We start from the raw sequence: 21,563 nt of genomic DNA on the forward strand, positions 1-21,563 counted from the left end.
GTCTCTGGATGGACAGTACTGTAACTGGTTTCAAGGTCCATGAGGCCACCAGCTTGCTAAGGCATGCCTGGATATGGTCAGCTCTTGGATGGGTGACCACCTGGAAACCACATGTATGCCATGACCCCTTAGGTTCCATGACAGAAGAAAAGCAGGAATATATATGTGTGTGTGTGAAAATAAAATGGAAATCCACCAGCTCACCCAGTTTCTAACATAACCTTGAGTTCAATGCCTGCAGGGTCTTTTAGATGGCTATTTTTGATGCTATATGATTTCTCTTTAATGACTGCATTTTATTGGTTATATCGATCTATGAACTCCTACAGTGACGTAAAATTCATACTACAAACTTTTATCCACAAAGAGCATGAATGCTCCGTGTCACTGGGGTGGTGGCACTTCCACGTGGGAAGTGCTGTCCATGCTGTCCACAAACAGGAAGCTGTAGCAGAGTCTCCCCTTAGATACTTCTGATTAGAAAGATGTAGGAATGCCTGGGAACTGCGTGGCAACGGATACCCTTAAGCACAGAGCAATAGGATATGGTGCTGCGGGATATTATGCAGGGATAGAGGGCAATTGGCGCCGTTCACTTTCCCCCACGTAAAGGTCAGAGAAAACATTACATCTCAATGGTCTTCGGGAAACGTGTGTAGGTGTGCACAGCCTAATTGCGGGAGACCTGCCAGATTTTGCTCCCAAGCTTGTGATGGATTGGATAGCCACCCCCCTTACTAAAAGCGTTTTTGCTTTGCTTCTTTAATGAATGCCAGTTTCCTCGCGAAAGTAGGCACTTATCTTATTCAAAGAAATAGTTGGCAACACGACTGTTTTCTATGATTTTATGCCTGTGCTTTCCAGTTTATATTCACAGGCGTGTGAATGTACACACGAGTGCCATGGGGCACGTTCTGGGATAGATTCATATATACATACACGTAGCTAAACTGTGGTGCGTGTGTACATACTGGAAAGGGCTATAGATTTTATTATATTACATATACTTTACATGCACACTGAAAATAAATATTGTTTGGTACTTCCACAATAACGTCAACAAAAAAGCAGCAACAGAGGGCTCCAGATTTTTGAACATGGATGTGCATAAATGAACCTCTCTCTCTCGTTAGAATGCATTGGGTAAGTTCCATTTTTCTAATTATTTCTGACAGTATGGACAGCAAAGGAGTGGAGAAACGGGACCCTACATTAAAATGCGTTCGTGTGTGTTTTAAGGCAATCCAGGCGACTCTCGCCCACCTATTTGCAGAGGAGTAGGTTCTACTGAGCTCTAGGGAAGTGCAAATATTTGGAGGACGGGATGTGTGGGAGAATCTGCTTTACAATGGAGACATCGAGCCCATCTACAGAATGATCACTCTGGGATCCTTTTAGTCCATTAACCTTCCCCTTTCTATGTACAAGACGCCCATCCATGATCATTCCGGCTTAATTTGATCTTCTGATCGATCAGACACTGCAAACCCACCGCCACCTACCCACCCCAAAAGCCACCAAGGAAAGATGTGGAATACATAAACAGATATTTGTGACTGCCTAGGAAGAATATTCTAATTACCTTTTAATATCAAACGCTATTTGAATTCCTTTTTTAAAAAAATCATGTGAGTTATATTTTGAGTCTGGGAACAATGGTGCATTATGCTTAAAGAGGAGCTTTGTTATTTGTAATGTTTATTTTCTCCCCACCAGGGTACTCTCAGTTTAATCTTTCACAGTGCAATAAACTATTATCTTAGTTAATCCCAAAGGTGAATCCATCAAAACCTTTTAATAAAACGTTTATTAGTTCCCGCAATTCAGAGAAGGCTGTAAACTGTAAGTACAGTGCAGGCGGTGGAACTTAAGAGAAACTTAGGCTGATGTGTTGGAGGGGGGTGAGGTGATGTTTTGTTGTTAAATAAATGTAGGAGGGTCTATAACTATCTCCCAGCTGAGGCTGGCGATTATAATTCTGCAGGCTTTGTCAATTTCAGCTGTCATTAGTCAAGCCTACAGAAGCTAAAGGAGCTGTGGAGTCAGACAAGAGAAATCTCAGGAATGATATACACCACCAGGCCTCTGATGCATCATTGCAGACTTGATTAAGGAAAAAGAATCAGTTGCCTTATTTGGGTGGGGGAGAAGGAGAAATACTAAGCGTCTTCACATTCTCATCATGTTCACCAAATGCCATGAATACGGGCTTCTCCAAATAACAATGGCAAACCCAAATTTTAGTGGGAATCCAAAACCCTGGGATGCAAATTACCAAGATGCCGCAACGATGGGTGAGGAAACAGAAATAATAGTAGTAAGTTGCGTGGAAGGATAACAGAACACATTGGCAGCTGCTACTCCTTATAACAGTCCACTCCCCCATTAAAAAAACAAACCAGAATACATATATGCGTTCCCTGCAGTATGTCGGGGGATCTGATACAGCATTGCTTCTCCGCCTATAGATGACCCCTATAGAAGGCCTAGGATCCTCCACCCCTTCCAGTTAGCATCCTTGGGAGGAATTCGTTTCGACAGACCGTCGACCTACGAAACTGACGAACCCAGATGTCAGGTTTCCGAGTGTACCAGCGATGGTCTTTTAAGTTTGAATAACAGCAGTAGCAGCAGTAGCAACAGGAAACAGGACTGTTTTTATTTCCTGTAAACGAGAGTGTAAAAATACCTGTTGGAGCTCAAATCATACCCTTCTGTTACTGAGGCGATGGCATTTTAAGGAAGGAAAGAAGTGCCTTTTGTTCAAAAGCTGTTAAGAGTAGCACTCCTCAAAACATATGGAAACTGTATTTTTCCGTAAAAAAAAAGGAAAGAAAAAAGAAAAAGTAATTTTGCTGTTGTCGGGTCACTTAGCTTGTTTAATAGATAGATAGATAGATAGATAGATAGATAGATAGATAGATAGATAGATAGGCAGACAGACTAATTAGAAAGTAGTGAACGTTCATAGAAAGGGAGTGATTCCTTCCGCACACAGCGGTCCACCCACCCACTCCCATAAATCAGTAGTCCTGAGTAAAGGGGATCCCTTTCATCTCTTTGTTTTCTTCATTTACAGCCTTCTAATCAGGTGAGTTAATATACCCTCATCAACAGCCCACGCTCTTTCTCTGAGCCTATGTCCATGGAGGTTTGGCTCTCAGCATCGCGAGGCGGGTAGTTGATGTTACACACGAAGCCCCCCCCCCCGTGTGTGTGTGTGTGAGAGAGAGAGAGAGAGAGAGAGAGAGAGAGAGAGAGAGAGAGAGAGAGAGAGAGAGAGAGAGAGAGAGAGAGGTTTTGATGGCAGTGAACCTCGGGAGGTCTCAACTCTAACGTCGTTTTGCTATTTGCCTGTCCTCACCCCCCGCACCGGCTCTCTCTTCCCCTCCAGGGTTAGGAACATCTTCACTCCCACTGAGAAGAGGACAGGGGAGGGGGAAAGCCTTTCCTTGTTGTGAATAATCGCAATAGGTTATATCTTCCATCTCAGTCCAGGGAAAGGGACATTTTCAAGCGATGCCTTGTGGTTGGAGATCTCTCTCTCTCTCTCTCTCTCTCCTTCCTTCCCGCAGGAGGTATTAGCCTGACCACTTGTTTTAAAGGCTCTGCTCACTGTCTCTCCGCTTTATGTGCCGTATTTAGTGCAAATAAAGTTCCCATCCAAGGGGGAGCAGGAATGCCTACAGAGCTCCTTAGCGCATCCATCTTAACTACCGAGGGTCTTAAACCTTATTATGCGTCGCCTTAAGAGAAGTCAAAACTACAAATAACTTGTCTTGAGATCCCAGGCAGGAGACACAAGTGTTTGTTTAAAGCGCGGCTGTAAAGAGGAAGATGGTGTTCCGTTCCCGTTCTGCACCAGAGCTGGGAGGGGGGTTTATTGCACCCCACCCACCCCTTTGCCGCCGTCCCCCACCCCCTTCCTGGTTGCTTGTTTCATCTTTTCACAAGCACCTCTGAGAAAGGAAGGGAAAGCAAAGGGAACTGGCAGATCGGTGGGATTTACAACCTCGAAGTCACCCATCTCTCCAGCCCCCACTTCCTGCGCTTAGACAGATCAAACCGGACACCTACCTGCGTTTATGACCCACTCCCTTTCCTGAGTGGAAAAGGGTCCTGCAATAAAAGTCTAGCTTACCCATTGCTTTTATTTGAGAGGATGGGTGGGGGCTGTATATATATTATTATAGGCCACCTGGTGAGGCAATGGGGTGGAAGAGAGACCACTACAATTGCATGGGTTTAAGGGAGGGGGGGCATAGCTTTCGAAATAAGGGGTCTTCTACTTGATCTTTCTCCCCCCGCCCCCGCCCCCTTTTTAACCCTGCCTCTTGCAATGAAGAAGACTACAGGGAAAGTGGGGGGAGAAAGTTTCCTGCCTTGAAAAGACGGAGACAGCAAGAGGAGTGCTTTTGCCACAGGCATGCAGCTGGAGAGGCTTCGCAAATCTCCTGCAAATGCTTATAGTTCATTACATTACAGTTCATGTTACTGCAACTGTTTATGTTCCAGACTCAAGGAAACTCTAATCCTGCCTTGTTCAGAAAATAAATAGAAAGGTCAACAGTAGTGATTCGCTTCCCCTCCTCCCTCTTCCTCCGTGTTATACTTGCATCTTTGAATCATGAATAGGGAAAAATCTGTACTTCTCAGGAAATAGCACGTAGAGACCTATTGGTAGTTGTATGAAACTATTTCTGTATAAGTGTGTGTGTGTGTGTGTGTGTAAGGTCTAGGTGTTATCCACACATTTCTCTCTCCCTCTCCACTATTTGCGTATTACATTATACAATATTCATATAATATTAATATTAATGTTATTAGATGGCTAAATGTACGCAGACATTGCAGAAGATGTAATGAACTGGATATCGGAAGTCTGGCTACTGCAAATTATTGTTTCCATTTTCTAGACTCCAAAAAATAAAATAAAAAACCTCAAGCAGGCATTTTAGATAGGCGTATGGATGGATGGACAAATAGCTTATTAACTATCCTAATCAACCGTACACAAATTTCTCGTCTTTTGTTTGTGCTATTGAGTTTTCCTTAAGCATTAGGTTGTTCGTTTCCTTTTCCCTCGAAAGGTTATCCCTCTCTAAAACTAGAATAAACTCACCCACACAACACCACCAGCGACAGCAGAGGCAGCGACAAAAGGGCATTTACCACCAATGGGGGGTGTTATATGGTGCAGGGCTAATATGGGTAACTGGCAGGAAAGACAGAAATTGCAAGTCAAGCAAACCACAATCGCACACAAAATCGATAACTGGGATTTCAACTCTTGACCGAATGGAAACGCCATTTGATAGAGAAGCTCTTTCAGAACCAGATCATAAATCAATACAAGCAACAAATCAGTCAATCAATGCAATTTGCATAGACGCAAGATAGACGCTTTCTCACTTTCCTTCTTTAAAAATTATATTTATATATATATGTATGTATGTATGTATGTATGTATGTATGTATACACCCACACATACATAAACACACGCATATATGAGAGTGACAAACAAATAATATATTCAACAACCCCCACACCGCACGCAGCAAGCACACACACATCACATTAAAGAGCTGTACTGAGCGAAACGAGTGAATACCAGCAGAAGCCTGGTATCAGGAATACTTTCCCAAAGACGAAAATGCCCCATCCCCCACGTCTCTGCTGAATTGCTCAACATATCACACTATTCTCAAGGAGAATATATATATTTTCCTAAACACTCTCCTACAAATTAATTAATATTCTCAATGGGTTTCCTGGTCTTTACTGTTAGCCGTTTTAAAGTGTTCTAATTTATAAGGCTCCCACGGGAGATATACAAATAGAACTCCATTCACAATACCCTCAAATGGAAACCAAAGACTTGACGGGAGAGAAGAGGAAATGGAAATAAACGGGTGTTTGTGTGTTGTGAAGAATGGTCCAAAGGAAAGAACTACATGAAAGTTTCCTTTCTTGATAAGGATATGAAGGCAATAAAATTCATCTAGGTACGTAATTCTTTCACGAGATGTGTGTGGGGATAACCTTTAGGGGTCTTTTAGGCAATCGCGAGTGATCTAAAACTTTGCTCCCAGCAAATATTTGCACGGGATGTGCCGTCGGTGTGTTTGCAGCGCCTTAAAATCAAATATACTTTGGCTGGAGTCCTAGGCACACACTGACCTAGGAGTAAGACCCACTGAACTCAACGGGGTTGACTTTTGGAGAAGACACGCATTGGATAGCATTGTCTGACAACCAGCTGCTGGGTGTGTTCATATACAGTCAAGGTGGGTACTATTGGTATGTGTTGGACATTCCCTACCCTCTCAACCTCGAGAATTGTTATTATTCCCATGTTTACAAACTTGAACGCGTGTATGGTCAAGGGAATGGAAGAAGGTTGTCCCAAATGCTAAAGCATGAGGTTTCAACCCTGTAGCATCCTCCTCTCCAGAAGCTCGCCAAATAAACCCTGCACCTGGTCAATTTCTTTATCTTCTTACTCTTCCGGTCCACCCACCCACCCCAAAGGGCTTTCAATATAACCTGCGCTCTGAAAGGACTTTCTGGTGCTTTTGGCCAAGCGCTGAGCGCCCCTCTCACTTCCTTGTTGGAACCCTCAAGGATACACATCTAGCAAGAACTCTCGGGTCTTACAAAGTGGACACAGTCCGATGATCCCTCGCGGCCAGCTCTGCTCAGCTATTCAAACATTGATGGCTTTTGTTTTTTTAAAAAAAAATCTTCTGCAATTCAACTTGCAAGGGAACGCTAGCCCTCTGCTTGCCGTCTACTCTGTGACCGACTGTTAGTCGGCTTCAGGCAGTGAGATAGGGAGGGATAGGTATCTAAACAAATCAACAGCACTCTTCCATTCCGCCACCTTTCTTTTTTGTTTTTATCAAATATGAGGAAGTCCTGGTTGAGACTCATAGCAGATAGGTAGAGAAATCCCATTAAAAAGCAGCGTCTAGTTCACTACAATGTAGGAAACTGCTGTTGTTTCAACAATAACACCTGCTTCCTCCCAGAACATTCCAACTTTAATTTTATTTTTTTATATACATCACAAACTCATGCGATTTTTTTTTTAAACTGAGCTTGTTTACTATGGTGTTCAATTTTTATTCCCAGTTATTCGGAAATAATTTTAAAGAAAGTACCCATGAGTTACAAAGATTTCCAAGTGAGAGCTCCCAAGATGAATAATAATCTTAATTAAATAATATTAATTAATAAAAAGTGTGGTTCATAAAAATGTGTGGTCTATCCTCTCTACCTGTGGCAGAACATGGTCCATCGTCATATTTCTATTCTATTTAAAAAATCCACATGGGTACACAATTTCTAAGTAAAATAAAATAAAATATCAAGCTCTAACTAATGAAGTTTGACAGAATTACTCGAGGTGATGGTGTCAGGGAAGGCGGGGTGGGGGTGGGGAGAATGGGAATGTGGCAGACGTGTGAATGTCACATCGCCTCTGTCAGTCACAACATGTTTTCTTCTGTTTGGCTTTCACACATATATATCATCACCTATATGTTATTTCCTCTTGTTGAGTGGAGGACAAGGACCACGTGATCCCATTCCGGGCATGCTCCTTGTCGTTCTGGAAATAGTTTTTGATTTCACAGGAGGACACAAATCTTGCAGGTACCTTTCCATCTTTCGGTAGTAGAAAGGTCAGTTTGAAAGTATCAGCCACCCCAAAATATCCATTATGGGGAAAGAAAACAAAAACCAAGAAATAGTCGAGAGAATTGATGGGGGTGGGGGACTCAAAGCTTCCTGTAATCATAACTCCTCAGAGTAGTTTCCCATTCTGCAGATGAAAGACTGCTTTGTGAACGCTTCTCTGAGGTGGGGTGCTGAACTTCTCTCTCCCTTCCACCTCCTGGTGGGGGCAGATCCATGAAGATCCATGTGTATTGCATCAGAGATCAATAATTTAAATACTGTACATATACTGTATATGAATTGACAGAACGTCTGTGGTTATAGGTAAATATATAGATATAGATCTGTTTAGTGGCAATGCCCTAATTCCCACAGGGCCAAGAAAGAAGGTATTGAGCCAGTCACCAACTCTCAGCCTAACCTTCCTCACAGGGATGTTGTTAGGGTAAAAGTGTAGGGGAGGAACATCTACGCCCCCTTGAGCTTCCTGGAGGAAAAACATGATATAAATATGATAGATAAATCCAGTAGGCAGGTGGGTGGGTCGGTGGATCTCTATCTATCTGTCTGAAATCAATAATGTACAGGGCAAGTCCTTTAAAAGAGGCCCCGTGGGTACACATGTTCCACGGGGCCTCTTTTAAAGGACTCACCCTGTATAATAGGTTTCTACAATATCCAAAGATACGGAGCCTGTGGCGCTCCGGACATTGTAAGACTACAACTCCCATCATTGCCAACCACGCACTATGCTGACTGAGGATGATGGGAGTTGTAGTATAGTAGCACATGGAAAGCCAGAGGTTCTCCATCCATTTCTTAATGGCTCAAAGCAATGCTCATCAAGCCCACTATACTCTTTTCCGAACAATGGAGGCAGCACAAGCATCAAATGAGGCGCTATGATGGTCTCCTAAAGTTTGTCCTCCAGTACCTGGTATCGACGGAGGTACCCTTATAAGCCTCTGTGGAGGATCCATTTAGGAATCGTGGCTAAGTGCGATCCACAGAGTTCTTTCCAGCGTGAACTAAATTCTTATACGGAGCTGTCGAAGAGAGAGGCCACCACTGCTTCTTCTGGCAGTAGCGAATGTCAGACGCCCTGTGTGAAGACCTATGAGCACGAATTAGAATCCAAGCTGATGGTATCTGTTTACTTAGTGGGACCAGCATTTCTCTTCGTGGGTTTGGCAAATGAAGGCACGTTTCAAAGGCGTGGGAAAGTAAACTGTGATAAAGCCACTGATTCCAACCTAAACCTTAGGCTGACCTCTTCTAACTTTTGATTTCTCCTCCTCCTCCTCCTCCTCCTCCTCCTCCTCCTCCTCCTCCTCCCCATCTAAGTAAGAAACTCGCTTTTCAGTACAAGCTTCCTATCAATTACCAAAAGCAAATATCTCCCCCATCCATGCTTTCCATATAATCCTTAACTACAACGTATGGGGGAAACCTGTTTCAGGTCCAAGTGTGGGATGCCACAAAACAGCATCTTTTTTCCTCAGATAAAGCTGGACACGACTTAGCAGGACACCAGCCACCATCTTTTTTTTCCATCTAGCGATAAAGGGGGGATTCGCAACACTCCCAGCAGAACCATACCGAATAGCTGAATTGCCCAGTTCAACAAACGTTAAAGGAGCTCATCTGTCGCCTACGTAAGCGCCCTGGGGCAAGGCTGGATCTCCTTTGCGCAAAAGCACAATGACCTGAGTCAGATTTCCAACGCTTCCGCTGTGCTTGGTTGGAGGGAATGCCAAGCCCTTTTATTTTGTTTTTAATGGGCTCACCTCAGATGGGAACCGTTTAATTATACAGTGAACTCCCATCTTATGCTCCACATTACTGTGTTAAAGAGTGCAAAGGTACCGAACTACTACTACTATTAGTAGTAGTGTGCCTCCACCTCCCTCTCTCCCCTCTTTGTCTTACAACCTCCCCCACCCCCGTCAGGCAGCATTTCCCTGCGTAGGTTCATGTCACATAAGACCAACACTCAATGGACTCCTTCCAAAGGAATTATAGTTTGAGATATACCGTAGCATTCAACTGCTCCATGTAAATTCCTTCATTGCTTGCTTCTTTTTGTTTTTGTTTTTTATTATTTAAGGCTGGTTCCATTGGCTCATTAAAGATGTGTGTGGTCTTTCTCAAGGACGCTGCTTCTGGAGTGGACTTTGTCCTAAGAGGCTAGCAACCTCAGTTTGCTGCGGCCAAATAAGATGCAGTATTGCACCCAGGTGAAGGAAAAGTAAAGCAACCTCTGTCAATCACCCCACTCTCCCTTCAAAAAAAGAGCTGGGTGGTCAGAATGTTGAGTGTGCCCCCTGTGGTTAATGTGGTCCAAACTGGTAAGGGCCAGAGGATTTTTGTAGCTTTCTACAAAGAGGAACAACCTGTTTTTCTTTCACAAGAAGGAGTCACTGCTGTTATAATGGGCCTTCCAGAACATTTGGCTTGGCTGTAGGCAATAGGGATGGTCTTGGTTCCACTAGCTAAATACTGAGTAGGAGCAGAGTGTGTGTTTACTTTAGGCCTGTGTGCATCCTCCCACTGACGTATTGGCATCCCTAAGTCTTAATAAGACAGAGAAAGTTCTAGCATGTAGTCTAAGTAAATTATATGATTGCACAATATACAAGAAACAGTATGCAAGAAAAATTGAGCCCAAGTGTCTCCTGCCTAGAAGCTCCTGCCTGGATTTTAATGTCATTTTCAGTGAATGGGACAGTAGTTCAATGGTAGGGCATTTTTCTGCACACAGAATAGCCCAGCTTAAGTTGCTGGTTATATCAGTTTAAAAACTTGGTATCAGCTCATGGATAAGACCTCTGGTGGAAGACCGCTGCTGGCTAGATTAGATGGGCCAATAATTTGACCTGGTATAAGGCAGCTTCAGTGGTTCAGACCTGCCTTGCGCTAACACAAGATCACAGAACAGCCACATTAAAATACAAGAAACTTCAGACCTGTATAGTGGAAGGTACCTGGACACAAAGAGAAATGTGCTGAACACCCATAAATGATAACCTTATGGAAGCATCTTCCAACAAGAAAGAGTATTCTGGCACCTTGAGGACTTGGAGTGTCTGGCTGGCTGGATTCCATCCTTTGACCCCATGTTACCAGTACTGTAAACCCAGTCCCAAAAACCGGGGTTCCAAATTCAGTGTTGCTATGAAAGCAGGGTTGCACAATGCTGAAAACCCACGTGTGGTTTTTCCATTCCTGTTCTAATGAATGCAAATCAAATCCAGTGGAACCAAGACTATAATTTAGCCCCGGAGAAGTAGGTAGGGGTGTGTGGGTGTGGGTGTCTGTGTCTGTGTCTGTGTGTGAGAGAGAGGGGGGAGGGGAAGGGAGGGGGAGGAACAGAGAAAGAATTTGTGTCTGGCCCATGTTTGAAGATTCTGTCATCAAACATTATTGTCAGTTTACTACCGGCTTAGGCCACAACGCTTTATAAGTGTAAATGACTGGTTTTACACATCTTTACACCCCAATAAACATGTTTACTCAGAAGTCCGTCTCCTTCATTTCAACTGGTCTCACTTTCAAATACATATCCTAGAGCTCGCAAATTTCCACGCCCCGTTAAACTGAGTGAGAGAAACTTCTGAAATATTGATTGCCCCCCTTGTTTTTTTTCGGGTGGCCCAATAAGAATCAGGATATTTGAGGAGAGCAGAATATTGAAAGCCTTTGAAAACTGAAGAAGTGTTTAAGACTGCTGTGGAAGAATATGAAGGCTTTGGGAACTCAATGAAGTCTCTCTCTCTCTCTCTCTCTCTCTCTCTCTCTCTCTCTCTCTCTGTGTGTGTGTGTGTGTGTGTTTATGCCTACGTGTTTGTGAGTGTGTGTGCACTGCTGCTAACTTCCTCTTTTCTGATTTCTCTCAGTCATCCTATCCAGACTGTAAGGATATACTCAGCTCTGAGGAAAGGGGAGGATCTTCTATGTTTCGTGATGAAGATCTATTGGTCAGAACACGACTAGACAGATGGTAAATCAGGATCTACGAATGGATCTCTCTCGGGATGGTTTGCAGTAGACCGGCAAGGTTTTGTTTTGGTTTTTTTTTACTCCAAATGGTTTAACAATAGCAACTATTTTGTTAAAAAGGCTCCCCCTCCCTTAAATTAGGTGTCTGAAACGGAAGACTTGGGAGGGAGGAACCAGGAATTAAGTCGTCTGCGAAAGGACTGTAAGATCAGTTAAGGACCTTCTGAATGCTATATCTTAGATAGAGTGTGTGCTCAAAGGCACAGTAGCACCCCTCGCCCGCATGCCAACATTTTGCATTTTGTGGATCTCGATGTTCTAGTAAAAAACAAAGTAGATCCGTCCAACCTGAAGTATGCCCTCCCCTCGGTTAGAAGAACCACGAAGAAAGGAAACGCAGCCACCATAGAACGTTTTCATCTAAGAAAAGTGTCGCCAGAAAGCCAGCGTCAGAACAGGACTGTCAATCATACTTTTGGAAAGCAGAACCTTCTCCCTCAGATCATCCCCCTTCACACCGCCCAGACTTTATTGGGGGGTGCGTAGGCCTATACAAAGGACAGCTGTTCTCTTTTCGGGAAGAGCTTCAGCAACATCCTATTGGGGACCTTCCTGAGCGAAATTTGGTTTTCCCACTTTCCTAGAGAAAGATGGAAGATAGAAAGGGGAGGAGAGGGAGATATTCTAGAAATGGCGTTTTTTTTCTAAATGGAGAAAAGGGGACATCGTCCCGTTGTTTGTACAGGGAAATGAAGAAAAGGGTGTGCTTTCTTTTTTCATTCTCATGTGTTCAGAAGAGACTTTCTTCATTGTCCTGAAGATGTTGTTGGAAGGCGAAGAATGTCCTTCAATAGTTCTACTGAGAACCTCGGAGTGGTTGACATTTATGAAGGTCTGTCTATCCGCTACACTGCCTAAGTGGATTGTGCCGACGTCCTTTTGGGTAGCTTGTGTTCAAGCTTTCTCTGAAGCTTACAAAATGCTGCTTTCCTCTCCCCTCTGTTCATCCCACTGAACACCCTAGTCAGCTTCCCAGTTCAACTTTTGCTGATGACTGTCACCAACACCAACCCCTAGGAAACCAAGCGAGGCGACTGGCACAAAAATACAGGATGCTTTCTGTCTGGTGTGGAGTTGCTTGGATAACTGGGCCACAATGTCATGAACCAACCAGCCAAAGAAACTTTTTAAAAGCCACAATGTAACTCCTTTTTGCCTTTAACTCCAGTGCTGTTGTTAGTTGGGGCTGAAGATCGGGAACTGTGTTAAGGATGAGTTGGATGATATCCCAACGATAGTTTCTCTGTTCATTGGGCATGACAGCAATGTGTCAGTTGCACCTGAGTTTTAAACACAGTTAGTTTGGAAGCAGATCACAAAGATCTGCTCCAGACCTACATCGCCAAATTGGAAAGGGTAAGACAGGAGCAGTACACTTGCATTCCCTCTCTCTCTCTCTGGCCTAGGTAAATTGCGACTAGTTGCCAGACCAGTAGCTATCAAAATAAACTTCCCAGAAGGTCCATGCAGGAAGACACCATCCGAGCAAGATTTGGCCTATCAGTATGGAATTATGGAGAAGCTCCCAAAGCTATGTGGCACTCCGAGGAAACAACTGATAATCTTTCCTAGGCACCAGCCTGCCATTATAAGTGAATTCCATCAATGCAATAACGGAACTGAGAAAGAACATCTTCGGGGTTAAACTGAGGACAGTGCAAGGATATATCGAATGATTATAACAGCATTTGCACAGCGCTTTTTGAGCGTGCAAGGAGCTCCACGTCACTGCTATTCCAACAGCGCTGCTCTTATCCCCAGACTGCAGGTGGACTGGTAGATCTAGTGCCTTGCCTAAGGCCACTGAGGCCAAATTTCAACCGGATCATCCAGTTCACCACCAGGGAAAAAAAGATTCACTGGATAGAAAAAGCTGTCCCTTGAATCGTAGTGGCAGTTACGTTAATGAGACTCACACGCACACACGTAAAAATAATGTATACACGGACTTATGCAACGCTGATGGGACATATATTTCTCACACAACCATATACACACTCCTCTCACGGTCTACTCCAGCGTTCTCTTCCTTCCCCTCCCTTCATTTCTCCCTAGGACAAAGATCTGGCCAGACTTTCCGGCCTAGCTTCAACCTTCTTCCACTCCACCTGCCAACACCCGCGATGCGTACAGAGCCGCCAACGTCTCAGCCCAACTCCAGCGCGCATGCACTTTACCCCGCCGCCACCACCACCACACAAACTTCGTTTTTCTTCTACCCATTAAGCAAGTATTGTACCCGAGGACATTTAAGTGTATCTCTCAACCCAGCTGCAAGAAGCAGTCCAACAATTTTGACCGAAAGTTTCTGTTCAGGGGGGGGGGAGACTCCCACCACCCTATCAGATCTCGAGCGTCTTCAGAGAGGTGTAGAAAGCGGGTGGGAGAAGAAGGGAATGAATCAACCTCTGCCTAACTAAGCAGAAGAAGGTTTGGGTCCTTATCTCATTTTCCACAAGCCCCGAGGAAGTCAGGAAGGGGAACAAAGGTCTGATCTTGCTTCTTGATAACCGCCACTCTCCACGTGCACTCCAGAAAGCTTCCCCACCACCACCACCTCCATCACCCCGGAGGAAAAAGCCTTACGCTCCACACTTTCACCCCTCCCCCAACTTCGTAGCCAAGGTGCAACTGAATTCCTCTCCCCCCCCACCCCACCCCGCACCTCCACAAGAAAGCTGAATACAGTGTTAGAAGCTGGGAGGGGATGCCGTGGGGAGAGGAGCGCAAAAAAAAAAGCAGGGGAAAGAAATTAACTTACTGATCTCGCCAGGGATCCATTTGGGAAGATGTGCCTTCCCTAACAGCAGTCCAAGACGTCGTAATCCGCACTAACTGCCTTGTCCCACTGTCCCAGCATTAAACAGCTCCAGCAGCTGCGATGGTGGACAGTTAAGATTATATATGATGTAAATATATTGTGGGTATGTCAGCTCCCCCAAACCATAAAACTTAGTTTAATGACATCACGTGCTCACCGAGAGCCATTCAGGGCTTTTGCTTTGGGCTATCCACATAAATAACCTTCAAAAGTTTTAAACTACTAAATTCACTTAGAAGCCATGGGTATTTCTGCTAATGTTCTCAGGGATAGTCAAAGCCTTGGCTCAAAAAGTCCTGGATTATTATTATTATTATTAATCCTCCCTTTTAAAGCACACACACGCGCACACACACTGGAACTTTGGGTCTGTCATTTTTTTTCCCCTTCCCTCGCCCTCCCTTTCTTGTTTGGAGGCCTTTTTAAAGTCCCCACTGTGTTGACACGGATGACAGTGAAAGGTAAGCGATGTTTCATTTCCTTCTTGGCTTTGCAAGACTTCTTTAGGAACGGACTGAAAAGCAGGAGAAAGAGGAAAAGGAGGGGGGCTGTTAGATATTGAATAGCAAAAGTCAATGACAAGCCCAACAACCAAATATTAATCAGTCCTGAAAAATTACTTTTTAAAAAGACAGGGAAGAGGCCCAAATAGACCCACGTTGTTCGCTGGATAAACGCACAATTATTCACAAGGCTATATATATATATATATGGCTGTATATATAACCTACTGGCTTGCGTTATGATAATGGAAAAGTTTTGAACTGCTATGTGCGTAAAGGCTTCTCTCCCCCCGCCTTAAGATAAAACAATAGAACATCTGATTTTGTTAATTCTAACCTGTCAAACCCAATTATTCCCTGGCAGACTTCCGATTAAAGGGAAAGGAAACACCAAGGCTTAGGGGTGGGGTGAGCAGAGAAGACCAAATAGAACGAAACAGATGTAAAAACAACCACCTTTGGTTTCAGTGCACAGCTATCAAGATCTGCCAAGTCTGTTTCGGTGCCTCAATAAACACTCCATAGATTTGCACAGGGTAGCTTATTATTTTCAAACATCAAGATGACATATATACATTTAAATGCTCAGAGAATGTTCCAACATTATTTGTTGTTGTTGTTGTTGTTGTTGTTGTTGTTGTTGTTGTTGTTGTTGTTGTTGTTTTTGCTGCTGCTGATACTCCTGGGAAGGCATACATTATTTGCAAACACAAGACAATAAGGAAGGCTCCTCTTGGATCAAACAAAAATGGAATAGAGTAAACCCCAGTGCTTTGATCTCCGTTACATGATTTGACTCATATTTGCGTAAAATCAAATCATATGACAAGTTAAGCCTGGGAAGGGGAGGGAAAGGGAACTTTCAAGTGGACTGTAAAATTGCCATAACATAAACTGTCATCGCCTTCGTGACAGTATTATTTGATCTTCTCAAAGAGGACACTAAATAATAACTACAATAATAAAATATCAATAAACTTCAGAAATAGAGCGCTATTTAAGTCAGAGAGACTGCATGAAAAGCTGGGAATCTTAGGAGGTAAAGCCAGTTTTAGCCTTAAGAGCTTCCACTGTCATTAAAATAAACTTTTGTTTTCAGGTTCAGGAAATGGCTCCATTGTTTGAAATGTGTAAAGGAAATACTATAAAGGTTTATTGAGCCATTGAGGGTCTCTCCCAAGCGTTTGTACTGTAAATAGCTCCGAAAACACCTCAGGCATGACCTCCGGTGTGTGTGACTGTGTGAGAGATAGTTGGTGCGTGTCTGGTGAAACACACACATACGTGAAATATACATGTACAGTTTTATCCCTCCCAAATCTCCACAGGCCTGTACATGTATAGCCCCAAACTCCTACATTACTGAATCCAATAACACTGCTCTATGAAGAAGAAGAAGAAATCATCATAGGTAGGCAAAGAAGTCATCTTTAAACGCATAGAAAGAGATTACAGGTTTCAAAAGGAGTAGAGGACTATTAGTTTCTTATATTGCACCTAAACCAGAGAAACTTTCGCAAATATCGTGCTATCGTTGAAGTTTTGCGCAGCCCAGGGTTAAATCCTACCATTCTCTGCCCAGTTCAATCGTACTTGTTCTAGTGATCACACATACACACAGCGTCTCAGAAAGACCTCCTGCCTTCACAAATCGCCCAGTTCTTGCACAACTTTCACTTAATGTCGATGGAAAGTTGTCTGAAGGGAGGGGCCGAGAGCCTAGCCCGGTAATTCTGTTCTACAGGGTTAAAAAGGCAATCTTATTTAGCAAGGTAGTCTTGCCTGCATCTGGACTATTAGATTATTGTAAACTGAAGGAAGGAATTATCAGGGAAAGAAACAAAGCGACCGTACGCAGACCTTTGGAGGACTTTGGAAGAACCCAGAACTATGTTGTTCAAACACTAGGACAGGTCAAGAATTGTTCAACAGTTCAAAAAAGAGGCATTCACTCCAGAAAGCTTGTGACGAGACCTGCAACTGAGTACACATCACCCAAAGTTCTTTTATTGGGGACGCAGCAGGGGCGACATAAGATACATAAAAGCCCAACCCATAGCCCATCCGAAGTTAAACACTAGGGTTTGTCCGATTTCCACTGCAACCCTTGCTTGAAATCATTCCCCCGCCTCAATGGGGCTTACTTCCAACTTGCGTTTGAAGTAAATCTCATTGCGTTGAATGGGATTCTGAGCTTCAGTTCAGAGGCTTGTTCCATCCAAAGTTTAGCGCTTGGGAAGTCCCATCGATTTCATTGCAAGAGGTTTGTGCTAAACTCTCCCACTGAAATCAATATGACTGAACTTTGGATGGCTCGAGCCTCAGACTGACGGGGATTTGTTCTCCTTTTACATATTTATATATTTGAAAACAATTGACAGCAAAATAACAGTGGAAGTGTGGGTTTGGAGACAGCGCTCAAGCAAAGGCACCTCATATATGTTTTTCTCCCGCACTCCAAAATTGGCCTTAAGTGTTGATTTATTTATTATTTTAGCATTTATTCAATATGACAAAATATACTGTATATGTTCCATGGCCTTTCACATATGATATTACAACCAATAAATATATGGGATACAACATCGGGGAGAAGGAAGGGGAAGGTGAATAAAAAGGGCTACATGTAAACCAAAAGTATACATTTGTATAAGAGTTCAGCGTTGTTCTTATCGTTATTATTATTTTGCAAAGCTACATTAATTACGCAATCAATAAATACACAGGAATATTTAAGTCGGGAGAATTCACACACACACACCTCCTTACCAGCGCCCACCCCAAGAGTGCTTTAATGTTTTTGCACAAATATCTCCTAGAAGAGATGGTCAAGCAGATTCGTTCATAGTCCATTCGCTTTTCATTCATATGCAAATAATACAAAAATAAGTCAACGGAGTGGAGGGAGGGTTGAATAATAAAATGAAACAACCCCACCCCAGAAGGACACACCTCACAGCGAGCATATATTTTTTAAAAAAAACAAACAAACCAAAACAAAACACAATAACAAATCACCCACCCCCACCCCACCCCCCACGTTTCGGGTTAAGTGCATCTAGGGAACTACATTGTGTGGAAACTCACCATCCACACCAGAAGTAAACATTCTCACACACCTAGATCGTGCAGCCCGATCCTATGCACGTTTACTCGGAAGGAAGTCCCCCCACATTCAGTGGGACTGGTTGAGAAATAAGTGCTCACAACAGGTTTGTCGCCCGTCCACCGCGTTGGACACAGAGGTAAACCTCCCACGCCTTTCACAACGGGATTTACTTCCAAGCCTGACGTTTAAGGATCGGGGCCTCGGGACTTTCCAAAAGTCCTGAGGATCCCTTCTTTTATGCATAACTTGGACTTGGGTTTCCTAAGCGTATTATTCTGATCTTCAGCGTAATCTTTTATAGGCAGAGATATAGGTTATAGATAAAAGGACCTCTCAAATGTCGCCCATTGGCTTGGTTTTCATTTGACCGACATATTTCCTCCCAATTTAAGGGGACACAGATTAGAGTGGTGTGGTGGAAAACAAAACAAAACCCACCAACCCTCCAGCGAGCTGTACACTGAATTCTAGCTGAAAAGCTAAAGGGTCTGTTTGCATACTAATAAGAGAACGCCTTTGTCTGATAGATTTGTTAGAGTATGTAGTTCAGTCCAGTCTGCGACCCTTCCCCCCCACCCGCCCTTTTCGTCTCCCCACCTCCCAAAGAAAACTTTTCTCAAGGTAGGCTACAACAACAACAGCAACTCTTGTCAATGTGAACTGACTCTCCCCGCCCAACCCTTGGCCCGGATTTCTACCTAGAGAGACTCTTTGCTTTTCAATTTGGAATCTTTCTTCCATTTCATCCTCCGGTTTTGAAACCATATTTTGATTTGCCTCTCATTCAAACATAGGTTGTTGGCGATCTCTATGCGCCTCCGGCGGGTGAGATATCTGTTAAAATGAAATTCTTTCTCTAGTTCCAGAGTTTGGTAGCGAGTGTAGCTGGTTCTGGAACGTTTGCCATCTGCTTCTGGAAGACAAAAGACATCGGATAAAAAACCCCGCTAAAATAATAATAATAATAATAATAATAATAATAATAATAATAATAATAGAAAAAGAAGAAAAAGAAGGGAGTAGGAAAGTAAAGGGGGGGGGGGCGAGAGAGATTTCTTGGTTCTACCCAGAATACATTTTTAATATATTTAATAGAGGAAGGGTATTTTCCAACACTTTCTCATTAAAGTTTTGGGTTCAACCTAAGGTTAGTCCCTAATGAAGTGTTCTCCCTTTAAACCACGAAGAAGTGTATCTATAAGAAGGGGGGAAATAGATCAAGTCGCCCATTTTCCTAGGTTAGGAAAGAGGCAAAACTTCTGACTTTATGGCATGATGTGGTAAGGTCTGAAAAAACTCCTAAGCCCCTCTCTCCTTCCTCTTAAAGAACGCGAGCCTTTCCAAGTTATTTCTCCCCCTTAAAAAAATTCTTCCCTTCTTTCCCCCCCAACAAAAAAATGGAATATTGCCTTTATACCCGTTTTGTTTCTATGATCCAATTATGCCGTCATAAATTTGGGCGTATATCGCCTCTAAGCCTTTTAGTGGACAGTTTTACGAGCAATTGATGCCTTAGTCGTAAAATTTACGACCCCAGGTTTTTCCCCCCTTATTATTTGCCCCGTATGGCCTATAAAACCAAGGCAAATCCTGTGAAACAAAATCGAGAAGCGAAAGTTTACCGTGGCTCATGTGTAGTTTGGTCATCCACGGATAAATTTGTGGTGGCTGCTGCTGCTGCTGTTGTTGCTGGAGGTGCTGCTGTTGGTGCATGGACTGCCCGCTTTGCTGAGCTGTTTGCACCGGTTCACTCTTGATTTCCCCACTGCTCTTAGATCTATCTTCCAACGGCGTACTGTTGTTGCTGCTGCTGGTGGCTGTGGTGGTGCCACAAGCTTTCTGACTGTAAATTCCTGGGTTTAGAGAGGTCTGGTCGTCTCTGCCTAAAGTGTGCCCTGCAGATCCCATGACTGTACAGGAAGGTCGGTCGGGGTTAGGTCTGGGGGTTGAAGACATGTCCACACCGTTCAGAGAGTTGGCAGCCCCAGATGAAGGGAATGTAATGCTCAGATCCAGCCCACTGTAGCAATACCTGGAAGGCTGAACCTCAGACACAGATCCATAATTCCCATAACTTTGCATGGAATAGGCAGGAACATTTTGATTTTGCTTATAGAACGAATTGGCTACGTAGGAACTCATGTCAGGAATTATATTTTTTTTTCCTCCCCACTCTCTCTCTCTCTCTCTCCCTCTCTCTCTCCCTCTCACACCCCTTTGATTAGGCTTGATTTGTGGCCCTTTTGAAGTTCAGGGTTTTTTGTTCTCTAAAGTGCAGAATTTATAGGTGGAGATTCTTCTTTTCTTTATTCTATGTGCGCTGCCCAAATATGGGATGTTTAAATAGAATCACGTGACGGTGTTGGCCAGTCATAAATTTGGCTTGATGACCCCAGGAGGTTATTGATGGAAGCCCGAGAAACGTATGTGATATGTTGGCATAACGAAACAAAAAAAAAAGAAAAAGGCCCCACACTCAAAACACCGAGACAATGAGACTATAGCGTCACCTGGTGCTGGGTTTGGGGTATGACGTCTCATAAAATACTACCCTTCCCTAACGCTCGAGGCTTAAGGGTGTGAAACAACGCGCACAAACAGCCCCTAAGCCTTCGTTGGGATGGAAGACAAGAGCTAATTTCCCGTCCACAGCGCTTCATAGGAAATTTTCAGTCCTTGATGTGGGGTGGGGTGAAATATGGCCTTGGGACGCGTCCTCGTGTAAAAACATTTCCTTCTGTGTAGGCCGGATATTCCGTGTTGTACGCACATGTGTGTGCGCGCCCGCGCAGCAGCCTTATATGAGCCTGTTCGCTTGATCCAGTGTAAACAGACGCATATTGTCAATTAATGCAATCGAGATTGCGTCTGCACTGAGTGCAACCAGGGAGACAAAGTCCTGGATTCGAATTCCCTTGGTTAGCGTTACTCGCTACACCAGAGAATATATATGTACAGTAGGTGTAAGTGGGATATGCTGCAGGAAGTAAAGTCAGTGTGCTCTGTACGCTTTATGCTTTATGCACATGCATACATTGCATTGTTGACATGGATGCATATATAACTGGTCGCATGGAACTGCTTTTATGACTAGGCGCGTGCAGCAGATTGAAACCTAGGTTGTGTTGATCTTCTGTTCTTTGTATATTTCTCTGTATATGTGGAGTGCAGTATCTTGGGGAGTTGGTGTGTGTGTGTTCACTGGAGGTTATGAATCAACGCAGGCTCCCCATAAATCAGCTTTGTACCTTGGGCGAATGAATAAACATTCACCTTGTTTTTGGGTGTCTGTATGTCTGTGGGCACGTGAGAAGCCTCTTTAAAAAGCTTGGAGAGGGGGATATCAGGCAGGTGAAGGTGTGTGCCAAGGCTCCCCTTCCTCACTGCAAA

General features: G+C 43.7%; 3 protein-coding genes across 8 annotated transcripts in view; all 3 read right to left on the reverse strand.

The window, feature by feature from the left end:
* The window catches only part of HOXC5 (homeobox C5), a 65,544-nt gene extending 45,050 nt beyond the window's left edge, over positions 1-20,494 (reverse strand). The window contains exons 1-3 of one of the 2 annotated variants that reach the window (XM_081899003.1): positions 19,796-20,494; positions 18,872-19,086; positions 15,708-15,900 (exon numbers count right to left, since the gene is read on the reverse strand). In XM_081899003.1, coding sequence (XP_081755129.1) covers positions 18,872-19,086; positions 19,796-20,315 — 735 coding nt within the window. In that variant the 5' untranslated portion in view covers positions 20,316-20,494 and the 3' untranslated portion in view covers positions 15,708-15,900. Of the gene's footprint in view, positions 1-15,707; positions 15,901-18,871; positions 19,087-19,795 lie in introns of those variants that run through there. The other variant, XM_081899002.1, reaches the window with a different exon arrangement.
* LOC309362869 (homeobox protein Hox-D3-like) overlaps positions 1-21,563 on the reverse strand; it is a gene marked incomplete at its 5' end in the record, with an annotated part of 121,251 nt that overhangs the window by 78,413 nt on the left and 21,275 nt on the right. The window contains one exon of one of the 5 annotated variants that reach the window (XM_081898853.1): positions 8,616-8,978. The exons of the other annotated variants lie outside the window; for them this stretch is intronic. Of the gene's footprint in view, positions 1-8,615; positions 8,979-21,563 lie in introns of those variants that run through there. 5 annotated transcript variants of the gene reach the window in all.
* HOXC4 (homeobox C4) overlaps positions 1-21,563 on the reverse strand; it is a 51,649-nt gene that overhangs the window by 10,326 nt on the left and 19,760 nt on the right. The gene's annotated exons all lie outside the window — the stretch shown is intronic.

The sequence above is a fragment of the Podarcis melisellensis genome, assembly GCF_964234715.1.
Source record: "Podarcis melisellensis genome assembly, chromosome: 2".
Classification (NCBI taxonomy): Eukaryota; Metazoa; Chordata; class Lepidosauria; order Squamata; family Lacertidae; genus Podarcis; species Podarcis melisellensis.